The sequence below is a fragment of the Juglans regia genome, chromosome 11, assembly GCF_001411555.2.
Source record: "Juglans regia cultivar Chandler chromosome 11, Walnut 2.0, whole genome shotgun sequence".
NCBI lineage: Eukaryota > Viridiplantae > Streptophyta > Magnoliopsida > Fagales > Juglandaceae > Juglans > Juglans regia.
The window spans coordinates 6,837,268-6,851,190 of NC_049911.1; the positions used below are offsets into that span (position 1 = coordinate 6,837,268).

At 37.4% G+C, this 13,923-nt stretch overlaps 1 protein-coding gene across 1 annotated transcript; it reads right to left on the reverse strand.

The window, feature by feature from the left end:
- Nucleotides 1-4,688: 4,688 nt before the first annotated feature.
- On the reverse strand, nt 4,689-10,307 carry LOC109020012. The gene is made up of 10 exons (XM_035695811.1): nt 8,960-10,307; nt 8,640-8,723; nt 8,170-8,321; nt 7,294-8,058; nt 7,033-7,167; nt 6,697-6,756; nt 6,496-6,615; nt 5,661-6,159; nt 5,022-5,396; nt 4,689-4,720 (listed from the first exon to the last, which is right to left on the reverse strand). Exons 1-10 carry the CDS (start codon nt 10,305-10,307, stop codon nt 4,689-4,691), a joined length of 3,570 nt encoding a protein of 1,189 aa, XP_035551704.1.
- Between the last annotated feature and the right edge of the window lie 3,616 nt (nt 10,308-13,923).

Genomic DNA, 13,923 nt, shown 5'->3' on the forward strand with positions numbered 1-13,923 from the left:
ACACATTCAATTAACAATTAAAAATCTTAAAATAATATAACGTAAATCATCTGAAATTTAAAACAAGAAAGTTCATAATCTTAATATATGCAATAATTTACTTAGTCAAAATACACGTAAATATGGGGTATCACATTCTCCCCCCTTAAATAAAATTTCGTCCTCGAAATTTGTGAGGTCAAACTTTAATGCCAAGTAGGATACAAGATACAACCCAGAACATGCTCGAGACAAGCATACCATCAAAATTCCCAAACAGGCATGAGTAATGCTCTCTCAAGTATACTCCCAAAGGAAATTCCATCATACTCGCATTAGTCCCCTAGTGGCACATCACACCTAGTATTCCTAGGGTGACTATGATATCCAAAATCTCATTTTCCACAAGAGCCTTAATACAACACCCAAGGAATCCCAATGATTAATAGCTCCATTCAATAATCTGTACTAACCTTAAACGACTCCTACGGTATAACTTCTAAACCTTCATTGTAGTCTACCTTTGGTAACCTAATGGCCACTTCTAAAGTTAACCATCAATAACATAATTGATAAAACTGAGTGATTAAACTCTAACTACAAGTATCGTCTCAAAAATTCAAGTCACCACTAATTCCTCAAAATAGCACAAAATTTGAACTCCTAATTACAACCAAAATATCGTGCTCCTACTGCGCACTCTGATAATTCGCCACATGCATAAAATTTATGTCCTCATAAAAACAACACCATCGAGCACAAGATGGCTCCATAACTACTAACCAGATAACTATTACCACATTTTGGTACAAAATATTATTTTTCCCACAACCATGAGTTATCACTCATATTCCTCAATTAACTCTCGCTGCCTTAATCAAAATCAATATTCTACAAAATGCATCCATGATCATTGACAAAAAAACAGTATCAATCAACTTCAGCATCCCAAATTGAAAACAAGTAACATCACCCCAAAATACACCCATCTCATCTAAAATAAGGAACATACCGTAAAAGGCTCGAATCCAACCCAGCCAACCAATAAGAGCGCCTATAAACTTCTACCCAACAACCTAAACCCAAAAGCTCATCACCTAAATTCTGAATATCATCTAATCTAGCAGTGACTAAACTCACTACGAACCACCATTGACTTCACCAAAACATTATCAAAGCTTTCTTGGTAACTCACCCACCTACTTCTACTCCTATAAGCTAGTATTAGCATGACTAGTTCCTTCAATAGCATATCACTATTAAACCTCAAGGTAAGCCATGCTGCTCAAATCTTCAATCCACCACAAACTATTGCACAACCCCCATGGATCGTAATGCTTTATTAACTTATATATTTGATTATGTTATCCACCACTGATGCCTAAACTTCAACTTCCAAGATTTTATCATACACCATACATGGCGACCCAACAATCTCTCTTCAAGTTAAATAACAATGTCCATAATTCTCTCGACTGGAAGCTCAATCTCCAAGGGAAAGTATACCTTCACAATTTAAATTCCTATGTGTCCTCAAGTCACAATTAATTCCTGAAGGTAAACACAACAATCATTGCCAACCATCATTCCATTGAGTAACCCCCTTTGACTGTACACTTCGATCATCTCATCAAAACTCAAAGCGAACGTCTTTTGAATTTAATACTATTGTATCGACTCCTCTTCAACACCTACCAAAGCCACTTCTTCAAAGCTAAAAATGAGACTAGGACCTGTACTCTCCGAAATCCATGTACTCTCACCACTACTACGCATCGATCCCATGCACCCTTAGTCAAAACCAATAATCCTCCAAATGTGCAAGTGATCCATCACAACCATTTCCATCATCTAGACCTATATCCTCGAAATCAACAAGAATCATTTCCTAAATCTGCACTATCTATTATCTTTAAAATTAATATGGGTCAAATCATAAACCTACCACTATAACCTCGAGCTAGAAACAATCATTTTCTAAACTAGGTCAACATCTTCAATCCTCAGAAAATACACAAACTAGATCATTACCTTCCATCTCTAAAGAAATTCTCTCCTAAAAATTCCCATATCAGTGAATCAACTCTGATCAACCCCATCTTAATGGTTACAGCCTAATCAGTCTCCAAACTAATTCAAGCTAGCACACCAAGCCTGCGGAATTAAAAACTCCAATCTCATTATAAATCAGTTCGTCAACTCCAATCTCAGCTGCATTGGAATCGCCTCTTCCATCAAAGGTGGGCGGATGAGTGCGATTAAATTGCTCGAATGTGCAGGCCCTCTCATTGTTGTTTTCATTCAAATCTTTCGGGTTTCGTACTCGACGATGAGCAGCCATCTTTAGATCTTAGACTCGGTTAAACGTTCTAAGGAAAGAAAACAAAATATGTATATAAAAAAATATATGTACCAGTTAAAATATTTAAAACAAGTTAAAGATAAATAAATGAATCAATAAAATCTTGAACTTGTTTTACACATTCTTAGCCATATCTTTAACCAACTCATATAGTCCTTCCTACCATCTATAATTGTAAACCTGACATCGCTCTAAACTCCCATACGTCTTTAGAATCTAAACCTTAAATCCTATAAAGATTATCTCCTATAGTCCACAAAGTAAGCTTGTCGAATCTAAAATCCCTAAACCTCAAAACTCAACCATAAAGTCTGCAAAATCTAAAACCTTAAATATTCACATTATCAGCTCTAAATCTTTACAAATCTACACCTCAAATCTGAAATTTCTTCACAAACCCACGGATATCCAAACCTCAAATGTTTATAGTCTGCAGAATCTCAAACCTGAAATATTCGCATGATCACGTCTTAGTTCTCAAATTTCTATATATATCAAATATGAAATTACTTCCTAAATCGAATCGATATCCAAAACCTCATATGTTATAGTCTATAGAACCTCAAACTTATCATACAATTGAACTTATGTGCACCTTCAAAAAAATATAAACCTTACATCTTATAAAAGATCCTTACCTATAGTCAACAAAGTACACCTACCTAATCTAAAACCCCAAGTGTAAACAAAGTCATTTCTTAAAATCTGAAAAAAAAAAAAAAAAATCTAAAGCCTTAGCTCTCTTCAAAATCTTCTTTTTAAAACCCACACCATCTAAGACCTCAAACATCTTAGAAAATATTCCAAAAGGTTGCCGGATTCTAAAACTTTAAAAACAAATAAAATCATCTCTTAAGTCTACAAATTTCCATTCCTCCAATCTGAGTTAACTTCCTAGCCTACAGATATTCAAAATCTCAGATTTCGTAGGCCACCCAACATGAGTATGCAAAAGCTCAAACCAAATATCTTTAAAATCATGTCCTAGTGCTTTCAAAATTCTAAAACCTTAAATATCATCAAACATCTTTTTATAGTATGCAAAACCTCAAACCTCGCTTTCGCTCAAACTTATGTAAACATCGAAATCTAGACCTCCAAGTCATGTCCTATAACCTTAAAATAAGTCAATCAAATCAAAAACCATAAATTCCCACAACCTCAATCCATAAAGTCTGCAGAATTTCAAATCTGGTTCTGATACCAACTGTAACGCCCCGTACTAGGAAGGGTCGAAGAATTACTACCTGTCACTTGCAAACCTATCTCTCCAAGCACCTAAAACTCCAAAGACTTCATAAATAACACACAATCTCATATTTCCAAACAACCATAATACAAACTCCATAAATCATCAATACAAAAATAGCATAAACCAAAGGGGTCCACAATTTTCCAAAAATCTCAACAAAATAAAATGATACATCTTTAAATCTCAATAGGTCCAAACAACTCTAAGTACTTCAAACACTCAAGTTGTACCCATCTACTAACAATGAGACTCGACCTTCTATCCATATCTAGTCAAGCTCCAATTTCTAATCCAGACCCCCAGTTGGGAAATCAATATCATCTGAAAATAAATGAAGATAAGGGAGTGAGTTATCCACAACTCAGTAAGCAGAGAACATATACGAGTATGTAAACATGAGCCTTTTCAGAAAGTTCAATATGCAAAAACAAAACATTTTATTTTTATATGTAGATCTCATAAAAATGTGTAATCAAAAAATCAAAGCGACTTTTCAATCTTTTCATACTTAAAATCAACTATTCATATTTAAAGATCCGTTTCATATTCAAAAACACTTTGGCATAACATAATTGAACATCATCATCTTATCATATCATATCGTATCATATCATATCATATCATATACCATGTTTCACCCCCTTGGTAAGGTTGTGCTATCCACGATGGCCAAACTAGACAGTGTCATATGGTGAACTTCTCTTTTTTCAATCTCGGAGCCCCGAGTGTGCACACAGGAAAGAACAAGTAAAAAGATCACTTTGTTTCCAAAGTGGGTGCACTCATATCATATCATGTCATGTTGGTACCAACCATATCACGTGAACCAGTATCATTATATCAAAACCATATTCTTTTTTTTTTTTTCTTTTTTTTTTTTTTTTTTTATCAAAGAGTGAGAAATCACCTGTCCAATAGTGATCCCCACCCAATTTTATTAATAAGCCCTCACTTGTGGCGGAGGAAAACCGTGGTTACAAACAAATGTACTCGGGACATTACAATAATAAGAAAGACCAAATATGCCCCAAGCACCAAACACCAACTCAAAACTCAAATAAACAATATAAAGGACTATTAAGAAAAATAAGAGAACTAACACTCAATCCGAAATACAACCACACTACCTGAGATAAGCCAAACCACAGGAATCAGTTCTAAGAATACCTCTTAATAAATGAGGAACATCCGTCTGCCCTAACCACTCATGAGAGACCCCATTACTACCCAATCGAGCCAAAAAATCTGCAGCCTTATTACCTTCCCTATAAATATGTTTAATAGAGAAATTCATCTCTGCCAACATATTCATAATATCTTCCCAAAAATCCTCTAGGTACCAAAGAGTACATCTTCTGTCCTGAACCCAATTAACAACCAAAAGCGAGTCCATTTCAATATTAATATTATTAATCCCCAAATGTTTACAATGTTCAATCCCTCTTCTTAATGCAATAACTTCCGCCAGATTATTACTACCACTCCCAATGGATTCAGCAAACGCAAAAACCATCTTCCCAAACTCATTTCTTACTACACCTCCTGCACCCAAAATACCAGGGTTATTTATACTACTTCCGTCCACATTCAGTTTAAACCAATCTTTCTTCGGTCTCTCCCATCTAACTGCCATAGAAACCCCTCTTTTTTTAAAATTAATAGGAAGATTCAAAGACTTCAATATCATTACATCCTTATCCACAAGCCGGGAATCCTTCTGAATCTTAATACCCACCCAGTTAATCCAATACTTTATCAATCTCCATAAAACCTGAACCTTCTCCTTCCTACCTTCCATTCTCGCTGTACATCTCCATATCCATAAATTCCAAGTGATAATGACAGGAATAACACCCATAAGAATACCTAACTAAGAGGACTTTGAAGCTCTACGGAACCATGCCTCAACAGTTGCCCTCCAAGACCGATTTGGGACAAACGGAATACCCAAAATATTAGAACTAAACTTCCAAATAACCTTAGCAATATTACCACTATATAACACATGATTCATATCCTCTATGGCCCCGTCCCTACAACATTCACATTTCGATGCTAACGGCACACCAATTCTCCTTATACGATCATCCACTGCAAGACATGAGTTTAAGGCCTTCCACATAATCACAGAAAACTTCTTCGGTAACGCTGAATTCCAAATCCAATCCGACCATTGACAATTAGGATTACTGATCCGAACAAAAGACCAGGCAGTTTTGGTCGTGAAAGACCCATCCAAGTTTTCCAACCAAATAAGCTGATCCTTACCATTCCTCCTACTACTAACTTCATTAACAATATCCTCCATTTTTTCAGACCCTACTAGCTGCTCAAGTTGCTCCATATCCCAATTATTATTAATCATACAATCTTTCACCTTCAATTCCGGATCACCCACCATCTGATACTGCTCCTTAAGTGGACCCGAATTTAGCCAATTGTCTCTCCAGAACGACACGTTCCCCTTCCTAATCTTCCATCTGGAACGTGAAAGAACAACAGGAATTTCTTTTACAATAGCTTTCCAAAACCTAGAGCCTCTCAAAGGATTAAGCTCAATCGGATGCTGACCATGCAGGTATTTAGCACAAAAAAATCTTTTCCATAAAGAATCTGAACTTAACAAATTCCATGCAAATTTAAGATGCAAAGATCTTTGAACATCAACAAAACTTCTCAAACCAACCCCTCCTTCATCAACAGGTTTGCATAAATTGTCCCATTTAATCCATTTTCTCTTGGGATTCCCATTAAATGAGCCCCAAAAAAAAGTGCTAAATAATTTATTAAACTGAAGCAACACTAATTTCGGAACTTGCATCACAGATAACAAATGAATAGGCATACTCGACAACACATGCTTTAATAAAATGACTCTCGCCCCTGTGGAGAGAAAACTCACCTTCCAACCTTCAATCTTCTTTCTAATTTTTTGAATAACATCCTGAAAATGAATTAACTTTAATCTACTAGAAACAATAGGCACCCCTAAGTACTTGACCGGGAACACCCCTTCCGTGAACTGTGTATTCAATAAAAGGTGTCTACGTCTAACAGAATTAATTTTTTTAGAAAAAAAGATTGAAGACTTGGCACTATTTACCTGTTGACCAGACCACTCAGCATAAATACGAAGAACTTCAATAATTTCCGAAACTGAAGACTTTCCTCCATTAGCAAAAATTACCATGTCATCAGCATATAAAAGATGAGAAATAACAGGACCATGTCTAGGATGAGAAAAACTTTTAATTCTCCCCATTTCAAATTTGTTTTTTAACATCCTAGAGAGAACTTCTTCTACCAAAATGAACAAGTAAGGAGACAGAGGATCTCCTTGACGGAGACCACGTCCACCCTTGAAAAAACCCTTGGCGACACCATTCATAACCACAGAATACCAAGGAGTAGTAACACATTAAGCTAACAACTGACAAACCTTCGGGGAAAACCCAAAAGCTTTCAAAATATGACTTAAAAAACCCCAGTCAATAGTGTCATAAGCTTTTGCAAAATCAATTTTCATCATAATATTACCTCCTCTAATAGGCTTATTTATATCATGAATAAGCTCCTGCGTAAGACTAATATTTTCAAAAATACTTCTACCAGGCAAAAAAGCACCCTGTTCCATAGAAATAATCCTACTGAAAACTGAAGTAAATCTGTTCACTAAAATTTTAGAACAAATTTTATAGACCACTGAACACAGACTAATGGGCCTAAAATTCCCAAACGACGTAGGATTCTGAACTTTAGGAATTAAGACAATAAAAGAGGCAGAGTAAAACCTTGGTAAGACAGCCCCGCCAAAAAAATCACTAACAGCTTCCAATAAATCTTGATACACCAAGGACCAGCAATGCTGAAAAAAACCCGAGCCAAAACCATCCGGCCCCGGACTACTATCCACCGGAATAGAAAAAAGTGCATCTTTTACTTCCCCAACCGACGGGATACTACAGAAAAAATTATTTTCCTCCTCCGAAACTTCCTCAGAAATTAACCCAACCAGATCTGGCACAGAACTGGTTGCTTTAGCTTTGAGGAAATCCTCAAAATAACCACACGCAGCCTCATGGATATCTTCAGGCGAGTTAAGCACTCTGCCATCAGAGAGCTTCATTTCTACTACCCTATTATGTTTGATATTCTGCAATGCTTTAAAGAAAGCAGTCGAAACCTCACCTTGCGAAACCCACTTCTGCTTAACTTGTTGAGCAATACGAGACTCTTCCCTTTGTAACCAGACATCAAGCTCAACCTTGTTCGCTAAAACATCCGCTTCAACATCCTCTGAGTAGCATTCTTGAAGTCTTAACTCACCTTCCTCCACTTTAGCTTCTAACTCTTTAATATGCTTTCCTGTCCAGCCAAACACATCCTTGTTCCAAGATTTAAGAACCAATTTTAACCTCTTCAATTTAGCAGCTAGCTTCCACAAACCCGTACCATTAACCTCCACCTGCCAAGAACTAGAAACACATCTCCAAAAATCTTCATGATTAATCCACATATATTGAAATTTAAAAGAGGTTTGACCATACCTAGCAGAAGAAACCAAGTGACCCAATACCATAGGAGAGTGATCTGAAGTCCTTCTAGGAAGATATTGAATTCTCCCCGACGGATAAAGATCCTTAAACTTGGAATTACATAAAGCTCTATCCAGTCTAGCCCATGAACGCGCCATTCCTAAACGACCGTTGCACCAAGAAAAGCCATTACCTGAAAAAGGCAACTCAACTAATCTACCATCATCAATAAAGGAACAAAAATCCTCCATTGCAATTAGCATCCTAGGATTACCACCTCTTCTTTCATTATCATTACAAATGACATTAAAATCCCCAATAATCACATGAGGAAACTGTAAACTATTAACACCAAGTAAATTAGACCACAAAGGCCTCCGATCTAAATACTGACACTTAGCATAAACCGAAGATATCAATAAGCTAGAGTTAATTAACATAGTACAATGCTGATCCGAAACACCCATAACCTCCACCTTCAAACCCGCCTTCCAAAAACACCAAAGCTTACCATCCTGATTTGCATTAGAAAGACCCTCATCAAATTCAAGAAACTTCTTCCAATAGTTCAACTGAGAATCATCCCTGAATGGTTCTGCAATAACAAGAATAATAGGCTGCAGCTCACGTACAAGCCCCCTCAAACGTCTCCTCGAGGTACCAAGGCCACGGATGTTCCAAAATAACAAATTATTAATCAAGGATTCTACTTAGAGGGCTTGCTAGGAACCCTATAGGACCTACGTAACAAACGCTTACTTGGAGACTTCCTAACTACTAAATCAGAATCAGAATAATCATCTTTTTGTTTACCTGGGTGGTGAGACTTACCTTCATCCTCAGATTTGGACTCCATCTGCTCTACCGTGTCTATCTTCTCCTCTCCTTCTGCTACTGGGGTCTTACTGCTTGACACCACGTCAATTCTGGGTTCTAGTTGCACAGCATCCTCTGCTACCAATGATGGCTCGATGAATTCCACCCTTCTTGATTCTAATTGGCCACCCACTACAGCGTCGTCGATCTGCACAGCAACATCCACTACTGGAATTGGCTCAATGAATTCCTCCCTACTGGATTCTAAATGGCCACCAACTCCAGCAGACAACTCCTGATTTATTATTGGTAAAAAGACCAACTCCTCCGCTTGTAAAGTCCCGCTATTCTCTCCACATATCAACCTCTGCTCGGGGGCCTCCATTTCTTCAATAACACTCTCAGACCCCAACTTCGACTTCCCTGCATCCTTGCCACCATCCAAGACCGTCACCTCAATCTCTACATCTTCCAAAGCCAAAACAGGGGACTCTGTGATTTTATCCGAATGACCTGTAGTCTTCGCCTCATCTTCTTTATCTTTTGGCACCCAAACTTTACGTGACTTAATCACCTGCAAAGTCTTGCTGCTCTTTCCTTCTATCTTGTTTGCCTTACATGTCTTTACGTTATGCCCTTGCACCTTGCATACGGAACAAAATGCCGGCAGTGTTTCATACTCAATTTCTTGGAAAATGCTTGTAGGATGTCTCGGTGTCCCAATCCAAATGGAATGAATCAGCTCATGATCAATATTCATTAGAACACACACCCTTGCACCATCGGTACGAGTTGCACAACGTGTCGCATTATCTCGCCTTAAATAGATTCCAATCGGTGCAACTATATTCCGCAAGAATGCTTCTTGATAAAGATTTGGAGGTAAGCCGGGCAACATGATCCAAACTGGAGCCAATGATGGCTCGTCGTCTTCAGTAAAATCAGTAGACCATTGAAAGGGTCTATAAGCAACCCCTTCAATATCACAGCTTTCACGGGACAATGATTTCAAGAAATCATCTTCATCTGAAAATCGCACAAAGACATTCCTAGCCTTCCGCATAGCTGAAACGACTGGCTGTTTCATTAATCCCCATCTGCTATGAATGAACCCTCTGATACGATCCAAAGAAGGTCTTTGTCTCAAGAATTTTAAAACCATAGAGAACCGAAAAGGGACAGCCGAACGATCCAACTCCTCCCTAGTAAATTGCACAAAGAACTCACCTTCAACACATTTGGGAGGCCTGAAGGGAATCGAGACCTCAGGGAGAGCCTGAGGAACCTGGGAAACCAGTTCCGCAAACGTGCGTGCCTTTGCATGCGACGTGGGGGGGGGCTGGCAGCCCCCGGAACCATCCATGCACGTAAAAGGACTAGAACGAAACACCAAAATCAAACTTGAAAATCTTGGAGCATTCTTGGAGCATTCTTGCATGCACGTCTAGATGATAAAACCTCACTTAAGAAAGGGGAATTACAGATTCAGAATCAGATTCAGAGCAGATAAGTATGCCAAAGTTTTATCATATCCATATCATATCAAAACACATGCGAAACATATTCATATCATTCCATTTGATCAAAAATAGATCCAAAGCATTTCGTATCACATGCATAAAAATCTCAATGATATCATATTCGCTCTTTTGCACATTTCAGAAATATGTCAAATATTGCTCATGTCTACACCATTCATGTCAAAAACATTTATTTTCTCTTTCATACATATCTCATGAGTGAATGCAAAACATATATTGAGGTTGTTTTTCACATTTTCTTTTTAAAACAACATGCACATTTTTTTACAAACCAACCTCAGCTCATTTCTTTTTATGCAAATCTAGCATAGGAACCCCACTTACCTGGACGACTATAAATTGCCACCTATAAAAATAATCATGTAATTTCTGTAAGTTTCCAATCAAGCACGTATTTCGATATTTAAGCATAAGTTTCTAAAATAATATCTTTTAATTCCTCAAAACTTAAACCCTCATAATCCCAAAATACATCATCACTTTCTAAAATTATCAATATCTACCATAACCAACGTCAAACTCAAAATACCAATATTTAAACCCAAAACAACCAACAAACCTCACATCATAAACCAATCATACAAACAACTCCTTAATCAATTCCAACCGACCCCCTTACTCCTCAGACTCAGTCCGGCACAACCAACCAATTCCCAGTAAATATGAGTTAGCACGAAAATACATTTAAATCTCAAAAGTTCTTTGAGAAAATACTTACAATGTTATAATATAATTTTTGAAAGATCACGGAGGTGCTAGAAGTGGCGGCACAGCAATGGAATAGTGCAAAATGCACTGTGGCCGTAGGTCTCAAAAACCCACTTTTGAATGGGAAGAAACCAAGATCCGAGATTGATAGGGAAGGGCTTAGGGATGTCAGTAAAGCTAGTGGTGGTGGGTGGCAGTGTGGGCGGCGAATAAAGGCCAAAATGCTCAAATCAGAGATGGAGATAGATGAACTTCACCGGTGGCAGATCGGAGCCAAGGATGGGTGCATTAGGTAGCTGGGAGGTCGAGGATGGTGTGGTAAAAAGGTGGTGGCCAGCGGTGGCGCGACGGCGGCGCACGAGCACCAAAAGCTGTGTGGCTTGAAGCCACTCATGGGGGAGTTTCACGGCACTGGAGTTGCTGAAAACACAGGGGTGGGGTTCACCAGTGGGTGGGGAAGGAGATGGGCTGGGCGGTGAGGAACATGGCGGCGAGCGGCGGTGGCTGGGTGGAGGAGAAGCAACGCACGGGGAGAGAGAGGGAGAGAGGTCACGCAGCGCGCGGGAGAGGGGAGAGAGAGGAGAAAAATAAAAGAAAAATTAAAGAAAAAGGAGAAAAGAAAAAGTGAGGGAAAGAAATGAGGTTCAATCCTTACATCTTGGGTCACAAAAATGATCCAACGGAAACGATTTCAAAACAGCAAGTAAAATAAAATAATTCAAACACAAAGACTAAGTAAAGTAAAATAATTAAATCCAACAACACAATAAATTTTAAAACCCACAAACAACTAATTTAAATTAAAGAACAATTTAAATAATGAACAATAATTAATAACAAGAAAACACATTGAATTAAAAATTAAAAATCTTAAAATAATAAAACGTAAATCATATGAAATTTAAAATAAGAAAGTTCATAATTTTAATAAATGCAATAATTTACTTAGTCAAAATACACGTAAATATGGGGTATCACATCATAGATATCCCATTTTTCTGTCCAAATTCCAAACAAAGATTTCGATTCAATTCTTTTGGATATTTAGCAACATGGAATCAACTCTCTATATGTAAAATGATTTGTAAAAGTCTATGATGTCCAAGCTATCATTACGACTCTTTGAACAGAAAAGTGAGACATACCCATGAAAAAACTATTTTTTCAAAGTGGGCTTGCACAAGACTTGTATATCCTAAGACTGCAATATCTACTATTACTCTAATTTAAATTACCACAATCACTGATAACACAAAGTGTACCTCATGTAAAGCATCCTCTTCTATACATGTGAATCAAGCAATAACCTTATAATTATATATATATCATAACAAATTCAATTGGGAAAATTCATTCCAAAAGGTGATCTGTCGTAATCCTACAGATTATTGGCCTGAGAACTCGATCTTGAGGGGTGAGGATTTCTGAACTCACCTAACATAGGGAGTTACTTGCGTAGCTTGTGTCTCCCATTCCTCCATTCATGTGGAGTGCTTGATCAACAACTTCCATCTCTCTCAATCTCACTCACTCTTATGTATCTGGATGGTTGTATGAGTTTGTTCTTATTGTGTTGAGTGAGAGGTACCCTATTTATAATAGTGGTGGTAGACACCAACCCTTTTGATCTCAAGAACTAGTGGTCACTCTTATTTCGGTTCTATTTGTGTTTCCAACATCCGAGTAATGGCGATCGGTTACCAACGATAGGAAAGATACTAATTTAACCATTTTATCAAGGAGTAATGATATATTTATAACTGTCGTAAAGAGAAATGATACTTGCTGTAACGCCCCATCCCCGAGGGTCCGAAGAGTTAATTCATATAACCTGATAATCAACTCTAACAAGAGTACTTCCAAACTCAAGAATATATATATTTTCTCAAACCTCAAATCAACCGTAAATACTTCAATTAAATAAACCATATAAACTCATCTATCCAATTTTCAATCCAACAACCCAAATAAAATCAACTCTTCTTCATGTCTCAAATAACAACTAAAAATAATATAACATTAACATAAATCTCCATAAACCGTCTAAATCCATTGAAGCAAACTTAAGAAAATAATTAACCTCCAACATCAACACTAATATCATGAGATACCCAATAACCATTCACTGCTAATCTTCTCCATAAACTCTAATACTGATCCTCAGCTGAACCATCAATGTCATCTGAAATATTATGAAGATTGAAGGGGTGAGTTATCAACAACTCAACAAGCAGAGAGCATATACTAGCATGTAAACATGAGCATTTATAACATTTGATAAGCAGAACAAAACATTTACTTTCAGAAGGCAGAAACAAAACTTTGTACAAAAACATTAAAGCGAAATTTCCAGAAAAATAAACTTATTACAAAAAGAAAATCCGTTGGCATTTCTAAACTGAAACATTATAATCATATCATCGTTTAGTAGCACATCGGGACAATACCATGTTTAGCCCCCGTGGTAGGGTTATAAACCACCATTATACCCGTGGCTGGGCCATATTCCATGTTTCACCCTCATGGTAGGGTTATAAACCACCATTATACCCGTGGCTGGGCCATATTCCATGTTTCACCCCTGTGGTAGGGTTATAAACCACCATTATACCCGTGGCTGGGCCTTAACAGAACAGAACAAATTTCATCGAAAATCCGATTACAATCATATACAAAATCAGAACTTCATGCTAAGGTTTTCAGATGACTCATCATATCAAAACAAAATAC

Coding starts and splice junctions, on each gene's coding strand:
- LOC109020012 (XM_035695811.1), bottom strand. CDS start 10,307: ATGGATGGTTCCGGGGGCTGCCAGCCCCCCCCCACGTCGCATGCAAAG. Junction 6,757..7,032: donor CTTTTGGGTTTTCCCCGAAG/GTTTGTCAGTTG, acceptor AATGGAGGAAAG/TCTTCAGTTTCGGAAATTAT. Junction 6,616..6,696: donor CTGAGTGGTCTGGTCAACAG/GTAAATAGTGCC, acceptor TTGAATACACAG/TTCACGGAAGGGGTGTTCCC.